Below are 20522 nucleotides of genomic sequence, written 5' to 3'. Positions count from 1 at the left end.
AAAACATAGTTCAATGACACTAGAACATTGACAAGGGTCAGGAACAGTGGCATAGCTAAGGGGGTGAAGGAGGTATAACTGCACCAGGCAACAAGCTTTAGGGGGAGCAACAAGTTGAGCTTGACACTTGTGGCCCAAATTGTGAAAACTTTGATATGTACGAATAATGCCATCATGTTATATATCATTGGAAAGGCAATTTAAGGCAGAATGCAATGAAACAAACATCACTGAAATATCTGTATTCTATCAAAAGTTATGACCAATTAACTAGAAAATGAAAACAACTGCCTTATGGAACCAAAAGTGGATTTTCTTAACTCAAAACTGACCTATGAGACAGATTGTTCTGCGAGCCAGTGAGATGTTGTTATGATACAGCATGGAACCAATAAGGTGTTAATATAAGTCAGCTCTCATTTCCATATATCATAATACAGTTGCCCCATTAACTGGGTAAAGAGGCATTTTTTCAAGTGGTGCTTCTCTTATAATCTAGTAGGGGGAGAATAACTGTCCCTCTTCACCCTAGCACAGTGTGTCTAACCAATAAGGGGCATACTTTATATTTATTTACTTAATTAAAGTTGATTTTGTCATGGAGGGGGACTACAAAATCTTCTTTGACTCCAAGAGGAGATAGATGCCTTAGCTATGTCACTGGCTGGTGGAGGAGGCAGAGCAAGTAGGTGGTGAGCTGCAGGGGAGAGGAGGCGGTTTTTCCTCTGGTTTTCACTTTTTAAAAAGCCTGGGTGTGACATCACTTCCGGTTGTGACATCACTTCCGGGGCATCATTTTGAGCTTGGCACCAGGCTACATGATCATTAGCTATGCCACTGGTAAGGAATCCCACAGACTGGGTGCCATGACGGAAAAGGCCTTGCTCACATGTCAGCACTGAGCAAAGGCAGCACTAAACTGAAGGCAGCAGAACGCTAAACAGAGTCTCCCCCAGGAAGGGGGGATCTTGTGGATGGATAGAATATGGGAGCAGCAGGCACTTCTAAAGAAACCAAGGACCCAAACCATTTAGGGCTTTAAATGTAATAAATGGCACCTTGAATTATACCCGGTAACGAACCAACAGCCAAAGCAGCTGATGTGGCATAACATGGTTATAAACCTTAGACTGCTGTCCTATTTACCATCACCTGGGAATAAGTCCCATTGAACTAAATGGGGCTTACTTCTAAAGCAAACATGCATACGATTGCACTATTAGCCACTGTGCTGCACCACCTTTGCAATGGACTGTATACTATTTTACATTTGAATTCTTCTGATGTCATTCAGTGCTTTGAGTGTTTATTTTTAATCATCAGAAAGGTGGCCTAGCCAGTGGTGTCATTAGGGTTTGCATCACCTGGTGCAGGAGGCCAGAGCGTCATCCCCATGATGGACCTCCTCCTGTGCAGTGAGCAGGGCAAAGCTCTGGGTGGTGGGCATGGTGATGCACTATCGCCTTGCCCCCACTGGTTTTTTGGCGATAACACTTGCTATAATAGAGATATTTCAACATGGTTTGTTTCATTGCATTCTGCATGAAATTTCGCATCGAATGATATATAACAGTGGTTGTATATTTAGCATCAGGACCCACTTTTTAGAATGAGAATCTGTCAGGACCCACCGGAAGTGATGTCATGATCGGAAGTGACATCATCAAGCAGGAAAATTTTTTAACATTCCTAGGCTGTAATTCTACCCACACTTACCCAGGAATAAGTCCCATTTACTGTCACTGTTAAAAGAATATACATAGTAGCTTGTTAAACGTACAGGTCTGTAACATTTCCCCAAATGCAATCACATACCATGGTAGCATCAAGACGAACATATTAAAAATAAAATATTGAAATGAATGAAGGCCCACCTGAAATTGGGTCGCGACCCACCTAGTGGGTCCTGACCCACAGTTTGAGAAACACGGATATATAACATGATGGAGTTATTCAAAAATGCCAAGATTTTAAAAATTTGGGCCAGTAGTGTCTCACCATCCCTGTGCATGTCACCCAGTGTGGCCTGCACCCCCTGCACTGCCCTAATAATAATAATAATAATAATAATAATATACAGTATTTATATACCGCCTTTCTTGGTCTTTATTCAAGACTTTATTCAAGGCGGTTTACACAGGCAGGCTTATTAAATCCACGCAGGGATTTTTACAAATTGAAAGAAGGTTCTCTCTTTCAAGAACCACCACATTCAAGATGTTACACTCCGATCTGGTTTTAACATTCTGGCCTCCATCCTCCCACGCTCCGAGCAGATGGAACAGCTCAGCTGCAGCTTGCCGGCTGCTTCAAGGTCGCACGGTGCCGGTGGCCTCGAACTGGCGACCTTGTGGATGTTAATCTTCAGGCAAATGGAGGCTCTACCCTCTAGACCAGACCTCCTGCCCTAGCGACACCACTGGGCCTAGAAATGTGTAAACAAACTGTATCCTTGCACTAAGAGTAGAACATAGGCCAGAAATTGAATTTATGCTTGGCCCAGCTATGCCCTTATCCCCTATCCAACTGTTCTCTCCCCAAGAACTACAGACTATAGACCACAGCCACACAGTCTGCAGTATGACCGGCTGCTGGTTTACTCAGGCAAACTGATCAGTTTGGGGATGCCAACTCTGTGATGGCAGTGATCTCGAATTCTTTTTGCGTGCCTCAAAGGGCTCTGAGGCTGGGGCCAGGCACTATGATGGTCTCAAGAAGGGCTGGCCCATCTACAAGGCCAACTGAGGCAGTCGCCTCAGGCAGCAGCTTGGTGAGGAGCACCCATCTCTGTCCACCTATTTGCATCCACCCTGGATTAGAAAAGGGGGGCAGAGAGATAGAGGAAATGCAAAGAGGAGAGTACAGAGCCAGAGCACTGAAGAGTGAGAGCAGCAGAGGCTGGCACATCATTGGATAAGGGGGGCAGCATTAGGCATTGCAGCTTCACATATCAGGAGGTCTTGAGCTAGCCCTGATCTAAAGGCAAAAGGCGGCCAAAGTCTGGGCTCATTTGCAGCTTAGAACAGCTGGGCCAATAGCCCTATGAGAGGGCAAGCAGGCACTTGTTCCTGCTGACTGTGAGGAACCATGGGGCTGCCCAGGCCTGGTGTGCCAAAAGGTTATGTAAAGCACAGCACTGGAAAAAAAAATCCCATGGCTCAGTCTCACCTCTGTCCCAGGTGCAGGAATCCTTGAAAATATGCTTGGAAACTCTCTCTTTGAGGACCTCGATGGAAGAAGATTCTACTTATTGCATTTCGGTGTTTGGGCAGTCCAGGCCTTCAAAGACAAAGGGACGCAATGCAATGCTTGTGCATCAAGTGTGTGCTCCCACATTGTATTGTCCTGTGCTTGCGCCCCACTCCTTCAAGTGGTGAGAAGTTCCAGGGGCATAGCGGTGACCTGGGTCTGGCCTTCCCTTGGATGAAAGAGCAGTGGAGATTTACAGTGTCTGGATAATTTTTGCTTTTTTAATACAAATGTACAAATTTGAGCACTGGATGATGTTAGGTGGTGATTGTGTCTTCTGAGCACAGCTGCAGACACCAAGTTCCAATTCCCTCCCTTCACTTCTACTACAGTCTCTTTCAGATCAAATCCTTTCTACAGTCCATGCTGTTTTGGTCTTTTTTGCTAGTCACGCAAAGGGAGAAGTGAGTCACCTGATGCTCACATTGCAGTCCCTCCACTCAGGTTGATGTACAAGCTCCTGAAGACCTCAGTGGGGAATTCCATTCAGAACCATCAGGGACTGGTTAAAAACCATGACACAACCTTAACAAAAGCACCGGCTGGCCAGCATTCATGGCTACTGTAATATGCTCTGTAGGTTACAGGAGATTCTGAGGGTGTTTTAAGACACCAGCCAGTCATTTCACTTGCAGCGACAAGCAGAATTTCAATGTTCCATTCCCATGGCAGTAGATATTGTGAGGTTGGGGGACATAGTAGACTGACCTTCCCCACCCTTTATCCTTCCTGTTTATCTCATGGTCTGCTGAATCTGGACATGTATCTCGGCCAAAAGATGATGTGATATAGGTTTTATAGGGTCAGCAGACGAAGCCACAGTATTATTTCTAACTAGAAAAGTAATCCATTTTAATTTCAGGAAAATACCTTACACACCAAAATGTGTTTTTGTTTGTTTGTTCTTATCCAAATATTTTAACACCAGAAAGGTTGTGTTTTTGTGTTTTTATGCATTTTTAACAACAACAAAAACACAACACTGTTTATTTCATTGATTTAAAAAAATGTATTGGCTGCTGTTCCATCCCCTCAGTTAAGGAGGTCATCCATTTAAGGCAGTGACTCCCAAACTGTGTCACAGCACCCCAGGGAGCCACACCACACTCACAGGGGTGTGAAGGGTGACTGAGTGTGAAGGGTGCTGCAGCTGCAGTGAGTTTGGGAACTGCTGATTTAAGGGCTTACGATTTCCACAAAACAATTACAATTTAATAGAAAGACAGCAGATGAAGAGACATAAAGCACACTGAGAAATCAAAACAAGGTTTTCATTGCCTACTTCAAAGAGGGCAGTGTATGGACCAGCTGAGTTTCACAATAAAGGGAATTCCACACTCAAGAGACTACCACCAAACAAGCCCTGTTAGATACCCCTACCAACCATACTGCCTTAGGCAGTGGGGCACAAAGCAGGGTCTCAAATGACCAACACTGTTGTGAGCAGTTTCATGTGAGAGATGATGGTGGAGAGATGGACTTTCAGGTACAGTGGTGCCTCGCATAACGAAATTAATCCGTTCCGCGAATCCTTTCGTTAAGCGAAATTTTCGTTGCGCGAATCACGTTTTCCCATAGGAATGCATTGAAATCTAATTAATGCGTTCCTATGGGCAAAAAAGGTCAAAACGAAGTCAAATTTGGTTTACAAAGTGTTTATTATGTGCTCTTTAAAGGCATACATACTGTACAGAGGATTTCTAAAATTTGAAGCATACACGAAATTTTTAATTTTTAAAAAATTCGTTATGCGAAGCACGGACCTAAAAATTTTTTCGTTATGCGAAGCAAGGCCAGAAATTTTTGTTATGCGAGTTACCAAACTAATCGAAAAACTCTTTTGTTATGCAAGTTTTTCGCTGCGCGGGGCATTCGTTATGCGAGGCACCACTGTATTAATAAATGTTATATGAATCAAGCACAAGAAAAATATGGATGGAGAGTGGATGGACAGAAGGTAGGGGCTTACACTGTGCAAGCCCCCTGTAAAGTGTGCATGAGCCATGTGACAATTCCATACCCTATCTGGAAGTGCCCAGAATCCTTATGGGAGTGCTTTGAAACAACATCCACAGAAGAAGAGCTTGTATTCCAATGTCTGGGTAGCCTGAGTCTTGAAAACCAAGGGAGGTCACATCAGTGCATCAAGTGTGTGCCTACAAAATGTACATTTTGTAGGGCAGAACACAGAGTCAGAGTTTGGGTGGAGGGAAGGAGATGAGAAATCGAGAAAAATTGCAGAGGATGATTGCCTGGCATGGTGAAATTCCCGCATTTTTATCCATTCAAGAGAAGTGGTTGCATGCGGCTGCAAGCAACTGAGAGATGGGGTACATTCATGGACACCTGGTCTATCAACAGTTACTAGTCATGATGGTCATGTGCTTCATTCAGGTTCAGCAACAGTGTTCTCAGTGGTTCACAATGGGGGTGTGGCCAGTGCAGGCTGCACCAGGTGATAACCTCAGCACTGGGTGACACCACACAACCTGAGCCACCGTTTGGTTATCTTTGGCCCACTCTGGGCCCAGCCACCTCACATTCTTGTGGACAATTAGCTGTTTACCAGCAGGAACATGAAGTGACTGGGTCCAGAGCGAGCCAATCGCCAAACAGAGGCAGTCTGGAGGCAGACTTAGCGCTTTTAAAGCACAACCGATAGCCTGGAAGGTGGGGGGGGCACACAATTACATAATTACAACACCCCAAACTTCTGGACTGCCAAGTAAGTGCTGCACCAGGTGAAACCTGCCCCTGGGACTCTCTGAGTGTTCCTTCGAATTCCAGCTACATGGAGCAGTGGTGGGTGAGAAGCATGCCGTTCTCTCCTGCTTGCAGGCTTCCCAGAGGCCACTGCGGGAATCAGGATGCTGGACTAGATGGGCCTGTGGCCTGATCCAGCCAGGTTCTTCTTATGTTCTATCACAGACTGCCAGCTTAACAAGTTATACTGAGCATAACAGGCACATGTGGGCCTGAGAGCCTCTGCACCTTCATGTCCACCCCCCATTTTACGGCTGCTCAGGGGAGGAGCTACTAGTGGTTTGCCTTTCTTTTTTACTACAGCTAGACACATTTTTGCCACCAACCCGTCTCTTATCTACGCCCCGTCGGAATACGGTTGTTCGGACTACCAGGCAGCAACCTTTTCATCTGGCTGGTAGAGAAACATTAACAAAGAATAAACGAGGCTGAGGAGAGATGGTTATAAATCAATCGGCCACAAGGACGCTGCCAACACACCATGGCAGATTCTCTTCTGCAGGATTTTCTCAGAACGCTTGCCATGAAAATGTCAAAAGGATTGTGTGGGGATGCTCACCTATGACTTTCCGGAGAGTGGCTGTGTGAGAGAGGCTGGGAATACATGCTCACTTACTACCCATTGCTCTGGGAAGGTCAACCACCCCTTGGGGTGGTCGGTGCAGATGGTGAATTGGTGGAAGGGGGGATGCTCTCCTCTGCCCACCCACCTACCTCCACCTCTCCATCTCTTTGAATTTGAAAAGGAAGTGTGTAGGAGAGGTGGGCTAGTCCATTCCCTTTCTCTCCTCCATACTGTCTCTTCTGCTCCGTCTCCCTCTTCCTTTTTGAATGTAGGAACTGGGAGTAGGAAAGGGAGGAACAGCAGCAGCAGCTGCTGGTGTGCTTCTGGACCATGGGGGGGCGTTTGATGCACACCCTTCTCCTGCATGGGTAGATTTGGGGCCAGCCCTGGCTCCAGAACAAGTAATCAAATCAATGAAAATGGCCATGTTTCAACCTTATCTGCACACTAGTGGGGCAAAAGAATCCCAGGGGAATGAACAGTGATGGAAAACTGGCAATCTCTGAAGGTACTTTGTCTAACCTAGAACCTGGAATATTTCCCCTTTGTTTCAGATACTGGTGGTATCAGATTGTAGATTCAGTTGTAGATCCTGTGCTACCTTTGCCATGACACTGCTGTCTCCGTAATGGCATGGATGGTAATTTGCCAAATGGGGTCATTTGCATACACAATGGATTCAATATTTTGTGCTGGCCTAGAAGTAGTCTGGTTTACTGGAGTGTCTAGACACACCAGGGTCAAACTCAAATCCTTATCTTTATTTAATGAGGAGATATGATGGAACAATCAGGTTTATTCACCTTTCAGGACTCAGAGCTGTCCTAGCTACCAAGCTCCCAGAAATGGTTACTTCAGGGGCTGGATTGGCATGGATATCTGGCCCTATCCACCTTCCTACCTGGTTACTCCACTCCTGCCACTCTAGCCTACCCCTCTCTTCTCCTCCACATTTGCTTTTCTACTGCATCCCCCTCTTCCTTTTCAAATCCAAGGAGTAGGCAGACCTCCTGCCTCTGGTACTCCATTCCTCACCCATCTGCCCCTGAACCAGATCTCTCCTTCTGCAACCTGTCTCAGTGCTTGACCAAGCTCTGACCCACAGAGACTGAGAGGAGTAAACTGCCCAAAGTGGGAATGACACTTGAACTCCACCAGAGTGACTCATTTTGTGTTCCAGAGAAGACCTTGGGCACTCGTTGCAATTTATTTGCCAGGTACTTTGTGGATAAAATTACTCATATCTGCTCTTGCTCAGACATGTTATCTGCAGAATGTGAGGAGGAAGTATCCTTGACCTCCTTTGGGAGCTTTACTTTGGATGAATTCCAATTATTGCCACCTAAGGAGAGGGACAATGTTCTTGGAAGGAGGAGCCTTCCCTTATGTCTTTGGCCCCTGCCCATCCTGGTTATTTACCTCTTACTGGGAGATACTGGAGAGTCTTGTTCTCAATACCTCTCTTTGGCATGGAGTAGTTTCTGCCCTCTTGGAGAAGGTACCTGGAAACCTTGAAGAATCAGCATTAGATTCTTTCTACCTATGAAATGGCAATTCTTGGACAAGGTGATTGAATGTGTGTGGGCTGTGAAACTCCAGAACTTTGTGGATGAAAAGGATTATCTTGACCCATCTTAGTTTGGCATTGTCTGTGGTTTGGGGACTGGACCCACCTTGGTCACTCTTGGGCATGTTCTGTGTTGGCTAGTATAGACATGGCTAGTATAAGCTTGTGGACCTTGTCAGAGGTTTCTGAGCTTACTACAGCAGACATATTTTACCACTGCTTCAAAGTTGCATTTATCCCTCCCCCCCCCCCAAAAGAACCAAATTTGCTACAGCTAGGATTATAAGCTATATTATAATTATATAATTATATATACAGCTATATTATAAGCTAGGATGGGTATCTGTGGCACACAGCCTGCCTCCATATCTCTTGCTCCCTGAATGTGGAAAGGAGGAGGGAAAGGGAGCAAAAGAGGAAGTGTGAAGAAGAGAGTAGTGGTGAGCAAAGATGAGGCTCATTAGACCTGATCAGAGCTTTCTGTGAGCTGGCACTCTAGAACATGCCACAGAATCACAGAAAGCAACATCCAAGCTTTCTGTAGTAGACAGGTGATGGATAAAGTGATGCATGTGGTCATCCCTCATAAAGCCTTCTAAGGCCTCCAGAATGCCTTAAAATGTCACTTCTGGTTATTTGGAGAAAACTGGAAGTGATGTTTTAAGGCCCTCTGGGCTGGGCTGGGCAGGCCATGTGTGGCCTCTCTGGTCCTCAGAACATCACCGGACAGGGAGGCAGCAGGAGTGGGCGGCCCTCAGGATAGCATAGCTGGGGGGCGGCAGTGCCCCCCAGCCATGCCACTCAGGTGCACTTGCACTCATAGACCCCCCCCCAGGTATGCTACTGTGTGGGAAGCATCTTCTGTAAGCAGAAAATCTGAAGTTCACTTTCATAGAAAAAATGATGCTGAAACAAAGTCCTCATTAACCAATAAAAATGAAGGGCCATTTTCCCCTTGTAATTTGGGCCTTTAAATAGTCACTCATCTGGTCCATTATAGCAATAAGTGCTTGGCAACTGCAAGAACAGGAGTTCTTTTCCCTTTCCTATTTTCCTGAACGACTGAGATGAGATATGAGTGGACAAACAAGCCAGTAATTGTTTTGTGGTCTAACAGTTGTGCGGGGGTGGATGGATTTGTGAGGTACATTAATTCAATCAGCAAAATGGTTGTTAATGATATGTTAGGAATATAAAGAATGGCGATTCCTTACTACTAGTGATATGATGGAGCTGTGAACAAGTTAAGACCATTAATATTGTGAAAGATCTGGAATTTAAAAAACCTCACCCCACTATCAAACTAGGGCAGTGTTTCTAAAACTGTGAGTCATGAGCCAATTTCAGGTGGGTCCCCATTCATTTCAATATTTTATTTTTAATATATTAGACTTGATGTGACCATGGTATGTGACTGCGTTTGGGGAAATGTTACAGACCTGTATTTTTAACAAGCTACTATGTATATTCTTTTATCAATGATAGTTAATGGGACTTACTCCTGGGCAAGTGCGGGTAGGATTACAGCCTGGGATAGTTAAAAATGTTCCTGCTTGATGATGTTGCTTCTGGACATGACATCACTTCCGGTGGGTCCTGACAGATTTTCATTCTAAAAAGTGGGTTCTGGGGCTAAATGTATGAGAACCACTGAACTAGGGCCACTGGGCAAAACCTCACTATAATCAGGACTTAACAGACTCATCACAGCCATCATGGAAAAAAATCTACTGATTTCACAAAGCCAATCATCATTCTTTCAGAGTCGACTCTAAGGAGAAAATGCTGTAACTGACTGAAATCATTTGAGAGCTCTCAAATTAATTATGTAATAATAGCAGGATCCATTGGAGCAGGAACAACTATACCGGCTCATAAAAGATATTCATAATACACAATGGACGTTCAGTGATTCCATCCAGTGTCCCCAAGCTTTGAACATAGTCCTTTATTTTCCTGGGCTAATGCGAAATAACTACGGGTGAAAACAGAAGGAATTGGGTACGTGGCAAGGAAGAAGTAAAGAAATAGCAAGGTAAGAAGTGTGTGTGCATGTGTCCAGGGTTAACCCATCCATCCTCAGATCGGTGTGTGTGTGTGTGTGTGTGTGCGCGTGTGCAAAATTCTATCTGCCTCCACTCCTTCTCCTTCCACTCCCTAGATCTGAAAAGGAAAAGGGAAATAGAGCAAAAGAGGAAATGTGCAGGAGAGGAGAATTTTCTCTCCTTTATACTTCAATTCTCCTTTTCCTTCTCGAATTACAAGTGGTTGGTCCACCACCAGTTAAGAGGTCTTGGGTGCTCTGTGTGTGTGTGTGTGTGTGTGTGTGTGTGTGTGTGTGTGTGTGTGTGTGTGTGTGTGTAAAAGGAGAGAAGACGGAAACTTGCCCCAACCCAGTCTTCACGTAGATGGAACATCCCTTCTTGGTCTTAACTTCTACCCTCCTTAAAGTGTTGACATTAGCCAAGCACTTTGAACTACATTCAGACTAACCACTCTATAATTATGGAATTCATTTGCTTTTGAAAGCTGTACAGGGCTGGTTTTGGAAGCGAGGATAAATTCTGCCATCATTGTTTTGAACAGCTATCGATTGCTGCTTTTATTAGACGGCTTTAATGATCATTTCCAGATTGGGAGTACTTCAGGAGGCCTCTGGAAGCCTTTCTCAGCTCATGAGCAAAAGACACAAGTGTCAAGCACAAACATTTTCAAAGCTCAGCAACACAACAGGATGTCGACACCACATTGTGGAAGACACAGGCCTGCTGGGAGAAACCTGCTCCTCTGATCCCTTTTCCCTTCCTTACAAATCTACATAAGCCTGTGATGCATTTCAAACTGATTTAATCCTACTCCAAAAGGTTGCCTTACACAACTATTGGTGTCACCCCAGAAATGAATGAAGATGAAAATACATTTAACACAATCTCTTCTTGCACAAACCTCTTTAACTTTAGCATTTAGTCCAACAAAGGGAACTTGACATGGAAGGAAAAATTATCTGCTACCACCTGAAAATGGATTTTTACTTGGGCTGTTGTTGTTGTTCTCAAATGCCCTCCACCTACTAGGCAATACTACCAGTTTCCAGAGACTCTCTACCTAGTGCATCACTGGAATTTCAATGTCAGCATTTCTAACATTAAAGCGACCAAGGGTCTCTTTCACTTCCATGCTCTGTCTGACTGCAAGGGATTGAGAGCCCAATCCTGTGCATGTCTACTTAGAAGCAATTCCCATTATAGTCAATGGGGCTTACTTGCAGGTAAGTGGGGGTAGGATTGCAGCCTGTATGCCTCAGTTAGCACCTGTGGACAGAGCAGAGTAGCTGTGGAACTTTCTATATTTCTTATAACTCGAGATCAGCCATTATCCCTTCTTCATCCCAGCAACTGTGCTTGCAAACTGAGATCCTGCCTGGTACCTGGTAAGCCTGTTCCACAGGAAGTCTGCATAATTGCTCAGTATTAAAACTCTGGGGCCCTATGACTCCATGCCCAAGCATCCTTCTCTCCCCCCTTCCTTTGCTTAACATCTATACTGAGCAAGAGTTGAACACTTCCCTAAAATGCTGTGTGCCTTGGTCTTAATAAAAGTAGTATGAATAGATGTTGGCCTTGTTGGGACATTTTCCAAATGGACTAAAACCAATACAGCTACCTATGGTTTTTTAAATTTTTTTTTTCTCTGTGTAACAACCCAAGCCTATGCATGTCTACTCAGAGATAAGTCTCATTATAGTCGGTAGGACTTACTCCCACGTAAGTGTGGATAGGATTGCAGCCTAAGGAGGGCCTAAAAAGGCTTATTATGGGAATACCCAGAGGGAGGCCAGCATTTAGAAATGGGCTTCTGAACAGAGCCTGGTGTGGCAGAAACAAAAGAAGAATTGTTGCCCGATGATAGCACAAAATCACGGTTTTTAAATTCAGTGGTGTTTTCCGTTTTTATTGTGGTGCTGTTATTTGTGCCCTCTGCTACCCCCAGCCCAGGCAAGGAAGATGAGAGAAGCAAATCAATAAATGGTGCAAGGATCAAACTGCTCATGCTGGATCAGGACTAATGGGGGAAGGAGGAGGAGGGAGGGATGCATGTGTGTCACTCACTCTATTCCACAGTTCTAATTGCACGAGGTTTAAGTGTTGTGTGTGAAAATACCGTATCAGCCCTTCTTGTGGAAATCCCCAGCGACAGCCCTGTCACTGTTGTGAGTCCATTGCACCACACACACACACACACACACACACACACACACACACACACACACACACCCCAAAGAGCCAAGTGGCTGGCATCTTAAAGACAAATACATCTATTGTGGTTGTAAGTTCCATGGTTCAAAGCTCATTTCCTCGGCTGCATGAACCATCCACGGCAGGCAACACTTTTGCAACATGGAAGTACAACTGCAGCGGGAAATAGCCAGGAAGAGATTTTTAGCTTCACATGTGAAAACAACTGGAGGTCTTGCCTGCAGGCACGTGAAAGTCTGGAAAGAACAAAAGGAGGAGCCATATCTAAGAAAAATATACAAAAAAGTAGTATTTTCTTCTGAAGTCATTTCTGCCTTTTTTCTTAACCGAGCACAATATTCACACCCACAGCTCCCTGGGGCATTTGGTGGGCCTCTGTGAGATACAGGAAGCTGGACTAGATGGGCCTATGGCCTGATCCAGTGGGGCTGTTCTTATATTCTTATGAAGCTCTTTTGGCAAAGGGGGCTTTTAAAGTGGCTTTTAAAAAAGAATTTTGTGCAAAAAATTGTTTGGTTGACTATTTTAAAAGTTTACTGCTTTTTAAATTTAATTTAGCAGACTTTTGCCCTTCAAAGCTGCTGCCAAATTGCTGCTTCTTTTTAATTTAATCTTAATTTAATTGAGTCTTAATTTAGCAGACTTTTCCCTCCAAATTGCTGCCAAAAAAGCGCTAATTTTTTTTTAACCTGGACCTTAAAAGAAAAAAAATTAAAAACCTTAACAAAATCTGTAGATTTAACAACAACAACAATATTAAAAAAATCCACCCAGGCCCTTCCTAGGACGCTTGACAGGCAGGAGGAGGCAGAAGGGGTAGGCGAAGAACAGCCTCGGCAAGAAAAGGAGGAGGGGGCTTTCCGGGTCTGTGCAAACGGGGTGGCTCGAAGGGCGATTTGGATAGGGGGGTCCTTCTCGACCAGCCACGCTGGTTTCCCGCAAGAGCGCAAACGCCGCATCAGAGGGGCATCCTCCCCCCCCACAGCCCCCGAGGCTGCAGCCCTACGGACGCCTTCCTGGGAGGAGTACCACCGAACACAGCGGGCCTTACTTCCGAGTAGACCTGCGAAGGCTTGCGCTCTGGTTTCTGTCCAGCTTGGGAGGCTGGCAGGCGATCCACTCACCCCCAGGCAGGTTGCCGCACCTGAGGGGAGAGATCTCCAGGTGGAGAACGATTCCGGAATAGAGGGGGGGCGCGGGGGGGCGCTCCCCCCCATCTCTTCATTCTCTCCCTGCCGGAGAGTGAGTTGTAATTGGGACGCGGGATTTGATTTGCGCGCCAGCAGGAATGGCTGAGATGGGAGTGAGGACCCTCCATCCAGATGCGGGCGGCGGCGGCGGGGGGGGGATTCCTACCACTTGGGAAGATCGCTGCAAATCAGATCGATACTGGATGCATTTGCAGTAGCAGCAGGAGGCGGAGAGCGCAGCATGTCCTGCCCCGGTCCCGGTCCCGATCCCGACCCTCGACGGGAGGGCGGAGGTGCCGCTCGGGGCGGAGAGGCTTCGCGACGAAATCCTGGCAGTGCGGCTTCCCGGGGGTGGGGAGGGGAGGGAGGCCGGGGTCCCAGAGGACACGGGAAGAAGCGGAAGCACGAGCCAGCTAAGCGAGGCACACCGCTTGCCCCCGTCAGAGGCCCCCCGCCCGCCCCGCTTGACCTGGCCCCCCGGTCAGAGGTGGCACCATGGGGGGGGGGGGGTGAGGCAGGCCTCCCATGAGTAGCTGGCGCCCCCATCGCCCGATCAGAATTATGTCAGAATGCCAGATGCAAGGGAGGGCACCAGGACGAGGTCTCTTGTTATCTGGTGTGCTCCCTGGGGCATTTGGTGGGCCGCTGTGAGATACAGGAAGCTGGACTAGATGGGCCTGTGGCCTGATCCAGTGGGGCTTTTCTTATGTTCTTATGATCTCTGTCGTTCCTTGAAGGCACTTTTCACATTCTTCATGTGCTTTTCTTCCTTTATCATCATCATCATCATCATCATCATCATCATCATCAGTCTGACGGGCGGGGCCCGGAGAGGTGGGGGGGGGAATCCAAATTTTCCTGGGAGGACGGCATGTTGTGGTTCTAGCCCCGGGCTGCAGCAGTGTTTTCAAATCCAGATAAAGAGCATCATTTTTATCCACTGGTCTGTTGTTCGAACGAAGAAACCGCCCGCCCCCAGTCCTGCCCTGGGACAGCTCAGCCACGAAGTGGGCCAGAGAAGAAGGCCGCCTCGGAAAGCAGCAGCCAGCCCAGCCCGCGGGGTTGAGCAGCCCTGCAAAGTGGACCCTCTTGCTCCTTAAGGAACCCCCATGTGGGACTTCGCTCGAATACAAATCTATCTATCTATCTATCTATCTATCTATCTATCTATCTATCTAGCTAGCTAGCTAGCTATACATAAAGTATATAATGTACAATTATATATCGTATATGTATATACCATATATATTATATATTATATACACACACATATACGCAGATATACCGTGTATACACAAACATACTGTACGTATGTGTACATATATATACATATATACACACAAACATATATATATATATATATACACACATACATACATACATACACGCACATATATATATACATACATACACACATATACACACATATGTGTATATATATGTGTATATATATGTACACAAACATACAGTATAGAACATATACGGCATATATGTACAGTATATATAAGACAGATAGAATGCATATATAATATAGCTACTCTCTGTCTATTTCTCGCCTCCTGTCCTCCCGATTCCCCGCGGAGAAGTCCCGTCCGCTCCCGCTCTGGCTGGTTTCCCAGCCGGCTGCTGAGCTACAAATGACTGCGGCGGGGCGAGCGCGAGGTGGTGCTATTAATGCTAATTATTAAGTAGCAATAATTAATTAGTCGTTATTAATTGGCTAATTGCTTCGGGCCAGGTCGGGGGCGCGGTTCCAGCTTCCCAGAACCGACACGGAGACCGGGGGGCGGGGGCAGCCTGGGGGGGCGGCATCGTGGCGCGGAGGGGGTCCCTCCGGAGGGCGCGCTGAGCGCCCCGGAGGGGGCGGTGGGCAGAAAGAAGGAGCCAGGAAGCGAGGGGCGGAGCGGGGCGGGCGGGCGGGCGGGGGTGGAGGGGGCCGGCGGAGCTCTTGGCCTCCCTCCCGTCCCCTCCGTCGCAGCCCCTTCAGGATTGGCCTGGCGCCGTTGCCCGGCGGAGGAAGGGCGTGTCGGCAGAGCCGGAGTCCAGTGCAGATGGATGCAAACCCGAGGGCCCGACCATTGTGCAGACCCTCCCGGCCCGGCGGGGAAGCTCCCCTCCCGCCCTATCCCCGAAATCGAGGCACACACCGGGCTACTTCGCGGAGGCTCAAGAGGCCAGAAGCCGGGGGGGGGGGCTGCCTGCCCTGGACCAGCCGGGCTGCCACCCACTGCCGCCCCCTTCCCCGGCTGCCCAGAGAAACCGGCAGCCGGACCACGGCGGGAGACTGTCCCGGCCAGCCAGCCAGCCGGCGGGCGAGCGAGCGAGCGAGCACCTCTGGAGCCCTGCGCTGCCCAGCCTCGAGGCCTCGGAAGGCGGCTACCGCAGCTGGGCCGAACCCTGTGCACACTTTCCCGGGAGTAGGCCCCATTGAAGACAACAGGCCTTACCTCTGAGTAGCTCTCGGATACTGGCAGAGCCGCTTCGCCCGCCTCGCCCGGGAGCAGAGCTGCCGCCAAGCCCAAACGGGTCCGTGGCTTCGACTCTCCCAACCCCGGGGAGCTCGGCCGCCTTCAGGCTCCGCGGACACCCGTTCCCAAAGCCCCCGCCATCCAATGTCACCAACTCCTCATGCGGAGGGAGGGCGCCATCTGCCCCCGGGTCGATCACGCAGAGGGGGTGCGTGTGTGTGAACGAGGGGACACGGGTTTCAATCGGAGTCCAGAAAGTAAAAGATGCCTGGTGGATCTCCTTCCAGGAGCCCCCCACGCCCCAATCCTTCCAGGCTGGCATTCTTATTTTTCTCACACAATTTTTACACACACACACCGCACCCGAAAAACCTGCGCCAGGGACATCTTTTTCTTCCCTCCTAGTCCAATCCTATGCAGGTCTACTCAGAGGTAAAACTCACTGTGTTTAATGGGGCCTACTCCATTAAACACAATGGAACTTACTTCTGAGTAGACATGCATAGGATTGGGCTGGCACACGCACACACACGGCTTCATGTTGGGGTAGACACACACACACACAATATATACACACGGATCCACTTTAGTACGACGCCCCCTTTGTGTGCAGCCCTACCAACACACCCCGTTTGTTGGGGGGGGGGACGGGACACGAGCCCGCCCGGCCTGGCTGGGGGTCTCCACTGCACAAAAGCCCAGCAAGAGCCTCCAAGTCACCGCAGCGCCCAGGTTCGTTGCTGCCACCCAGGAACCCACAACCGACGCTCGAGCCACCAAAGCCCCCATTTCAAACTTAGGGGGCGACTCTGCCCCCAGCCCCACTCCGCCCCCCCCAACCCGCCGTCAAAGGGCACCAGCAGCCCCGCCGCCCACAGTCCGGCAGGCTGGCCGCGCACATGTGGCAAAGGAGGAGGAACCGGGCCAGGCGACCCCGGAGAGCGGCCAGCCGCGGAGCCCACTCCTCTTGTGCGGCTCTCCCTTCCTCTGCCGAACCCCGGCCGGCCAAGACCCCGGAAGACCCCACGGGAGCCGCGGCTGTGAGGCCGGCGGCCCCGATTCTGAGCCCGTTGCTCCCAACAAGTCTAAGAGCCCAAGCCTAGGCATGTCTATTCAGAAGTAAGTCCCATTATAATCAATGGGGCTTACTCCCAGGTCAGCGTGGACAGAACTGCAGACTCAGGTCCCAATCCCAGGCATCCTTTCCTGAGAGGAAGCCCCATTGAACCCAATGGAACTTACTTCTGAGTAGACCTGCCTAGGCTTGAGCTGTAAACAGGCTGCGACTGCGTCGCGCTCCGGGGGTCCGCCGTGCTGGCGAGCGCCCTCCGCCTCCCTTCCCGGTCCCCTTTTGTCCGCCGGGCCCGATCCCCCGCTGTCCCAACTGCCTGGCTGCCATTGTTCGGACCTCGGGGAGGACAAAGGCTGCAATCCTATCCACGCTTTCCTGGGAGTAAGCCCCATTGATATTAATGGGATTTACTTCTGAGTGAAGACGCATCGGATCGGGCTCGGAAGCTGCAATCCTATCCACAGTTCCCTGGGAGTAAACCCCCTCGATTACAACGGGACTCACTTCTCCGTAGCCACGCAGAGACTGCAGTCCCACCCGCAGTTCCCCGGGAGTAAGCCCCACCGACGGAGCCCGGAGAGGGGCGCGCTCACCTGCCAGGCGGAGGGCGGACATGCGCTGGAACTCGGGCTCCTGCAGCCACTTCCACATCCTGCGGAAGGTCTCGCGGCCGGACTTGAGCTTGCTCCAGGGCTTGGGGTTGCGCAGCAGGTCGGAGAGGGTGCCCTGCGAGCGGCAGAGGACGCGCTGGGCGAAGATGGCCTGCGGGATGCTGTAGCGCTTCAGCTCGGTGGTGATGCGCTGCGCCACCTCCCGCGTGTTGATCTCCTCGGCCGGCCCGGGGGGCGCCTGCTGCGGGGCGGGAGTGGCGACGGGGTGGGGCGGCTGCTGCGGGGCGCCCAGCGGGTGCGCGAGGGCCAGGCCGGCGCCGGAGGAGCCGGGGGGCAGGTGCTGCTCCCCGGGGCGCGCCAGCAGGGCCGGGTGGGGCGCGTCGAAGCCGTGCGGGGGCAGCATCTTGTCGGGCGCGTAGTGCTGCTGCGGGGGCGGCTGCTGCGCGCCGGGCAGCGGGGACAGGCTCTGCCCCAGGCCGGCCACCTCCTTGTGGTAGGGCGGGTACAGGTGGCCCACGCCGGCGTCGCGCATCAGGGTGAAGCTGCCGCTGACGCCGCCGGCCAGGCGCGGGTGCGGGTGCGGGGGGTGGTGCGGGTGGTGGTGCGGGAACTTGTCGGCCACGGTGGAGATGGGCGGCAGCGGCTGCAGGGGCGTCAGCGTGGTGTAGGTGCCCATGCCCGGGGGGGCGTCGCAGGCCAGGCTCATGCCCGGGTGCAGCGCCCCCGGGCCGCCCAGGGGGTGCTCTGCGGCCGGGCTGCGGTGCGCGTGGTGCGGGTGGTGGTGGTGGTGGTGGTGCGGGTGGTGGTGGGCATGGTGCGGGTGCGGGGGGTACTCGCCCGCCGCGTCCAGGAGCGCTGCCATGCCCAGGGAGCGGGCGCGGTGCTGGGCGGCCGCCGAGCCCCGGGCGTGCGGGCTGCCGCCGCCCCCAGCCCCGCCGGCGCTCAGCAGCTCCGGCCCCGGCTCATGGCTCACCCCGTGCAGCTCGGCCAGGCTCTCCAGGGCCAGCTGCGCGTCCATGCTGAGCCGGCGGGCGGGCGCGTGGAGCGCACATCGAGGTGGCCGGCGGTGCTCCTCTCCGCCCGGGAGGCTCCGGCTCACGTGGAGGGGGGAGGCTCGGTCGCCCGCCCCCTCCCCCGCTCCCCCCTTCCTCCCCCCGGGCTGCCTGCGAAGCGGGGCTCCTGGGGGTGCTGGCGGGGGGCAGAAGGCTGGAAGCCCCGCGGCTCAGAACAGCCCCCGCTGCTGCTGCTGCTGCTGCTGCCTCCGCCGCCGCCCCGGCCGCTGCCTGCCGCGCGCCTCCCTGGCCATCTCCGTCCAGCCCTGCCTCCGCTCGCTCTTTCCGTGGCTGTGGCTCCGGCCCCCGCGCTGGCAGCTGCTGGTGTTGGGCGCAGGCGGGCATGCGCGCTGGGGACCGGCCGGCACCTCCCCCTCCCTCCCCTCCCCAGCCCGGTCCTCCCCCCCGCACCTGCCTCTGACATCAGCGCGCACATCAGGGCAGCTGCCTGGCTGGCTGCAGGGGCTCCGGCAAGCAGGTGGTCCCCAAGCTGTGGTTGCTGCTGCTGCTGCTGGTTCCGATCCTCCGAGTTGGGGGGTTGGAAGGAGGGCAGCCGGCCAGGAGCCGGCTCCACCACATCTCCGGGCAAGGAAGGTCCCCCCTGGGTGGGCGAGGACGACACCCAGGACCAGATCCCCCCTTGAGCCCCCCGTTGCTGCCCCCACCGTTCCTCCGCCCCATGCTGTTGTCGAGGGGGGGGGGGGGAACAAGCAAGCCCGGTGGGTCAGGCCCGGAGACGACGATCGAGGCAGCCTCTGCCTCCTTCGGGCTCCGGGAGGGTCTCTCCCTCCCTCCCCCCTCCCTCCCGGGCTGTGACTTCGCGCGTGGAGTCCTTCTGGGCAGCTCTGGGAGCAGTTTCCTATTAACTTCCGGGTGTCACAAGGCAGGGAGGGGGGGTTGAAATCCCAGCATCGCCTTCCCCCGGTCAGGCAACAAAGCCGAGCAAGCCGGAGCGGGGGGATCGCAGAAGCGGGGAGGGCTTTTCTTAGCCTGCTCCCACTTTCCCCAGGAGAGACACTGAGAAGCAGAAAAAATACGCTTGGGAATAATGTGGGGGGGGGGGGGGCCTGATAGAGGGAATCTATATGCAGAATATTCCGGTTTTTGGAAAGCAACCAAATTCAGTGGCATAGCTAGAGGGGGGCAAGGCACTAAGTTTTGCAGGGAGCCTCACCGCAACGTGCAAGCGGCCCTCCTCCCTCCCCTTCAGAGCCATTCCAGGTTGGGGGAGCCAATGGCTCCGAAGGGGTTGGGGAGGGGCCGCTTGCTCGCCGCGGTGAGGCTCCCTGCAAAACTAGTGCTTTGCCCCCCTCTAGCTACGCCACTGACCAAGTCCCAGACGTATTCCATAAGAAGAAATGTCTTTGGCCTCCTTGGGTTCGGGCGCTGGACTAAGCCCACCTCCTCCTGTCTCCTCGATATCCCGCCCTTTCTCCAAGGTGTTCGAGGATTGCAGGTTCTCCGCCCCCCCATCCAGTCTAGCTTCACAACAACCCCGCGAGGTAGGCTCAGTGAAGCACCTGTGCCTGACCCGATTGCTGCAAGGCAAAGCGGGGATTTGGGTTCCTCATTCTCGCCCTCACGGGGACGACGACGACACACGAGCAGTTGAGTCCTGCCTGTTTCTGACTTGTCGAAGAAAGGGAATGGACCTAAAGGTGGCGCAGGTTGCAATCCTATTCACACTTTCCTGGGAGTAAGGCCCATTGACTCAATGGGACTTACTTCT

The 20522-nt window shown here is 51.3% G+C and overlaps 1 protein-coding gene across 1 annotated transcript in view; it reads right to left on the bottom strand.

Annotated features, from left to right (window-relative positions):
• ONECUT1 (one cut homeobox 1) overlaps positions 1-18759 on the bottom strand; it is a 34598-nt gene extending 15839 nt beyond the window's left edge. The window contains exon 1 of the mRNA XM_066636304.1: positions 17724-18759. Coding sequence (XP_066492401.1) covers positions 17724-18759 — 1036 coding nt within the window. The remainder of the gene's footprint in view (positions 1-17723) is intronic.
• Positions 18760-20522: the final 1763 nt, after the last annotated feature.

Source organism: Tiliqua scincoides, chromosome 8 (genome assembly GCF_035046505.1).
Source record: "Tiliqua scincoides isolate rTilSci1 chromosome 8, rTilSci1.hap2, whole genome shotgun sequence".
NCBI lineage: Eukaryota > Metazoa > Chordata > Lepidosauria > Squamata > Scincidae > Tiliqua > Tiliqua scincoides.
This window is presented reverse-complemented; position numbering and strand designations above follow the sequence as displayed.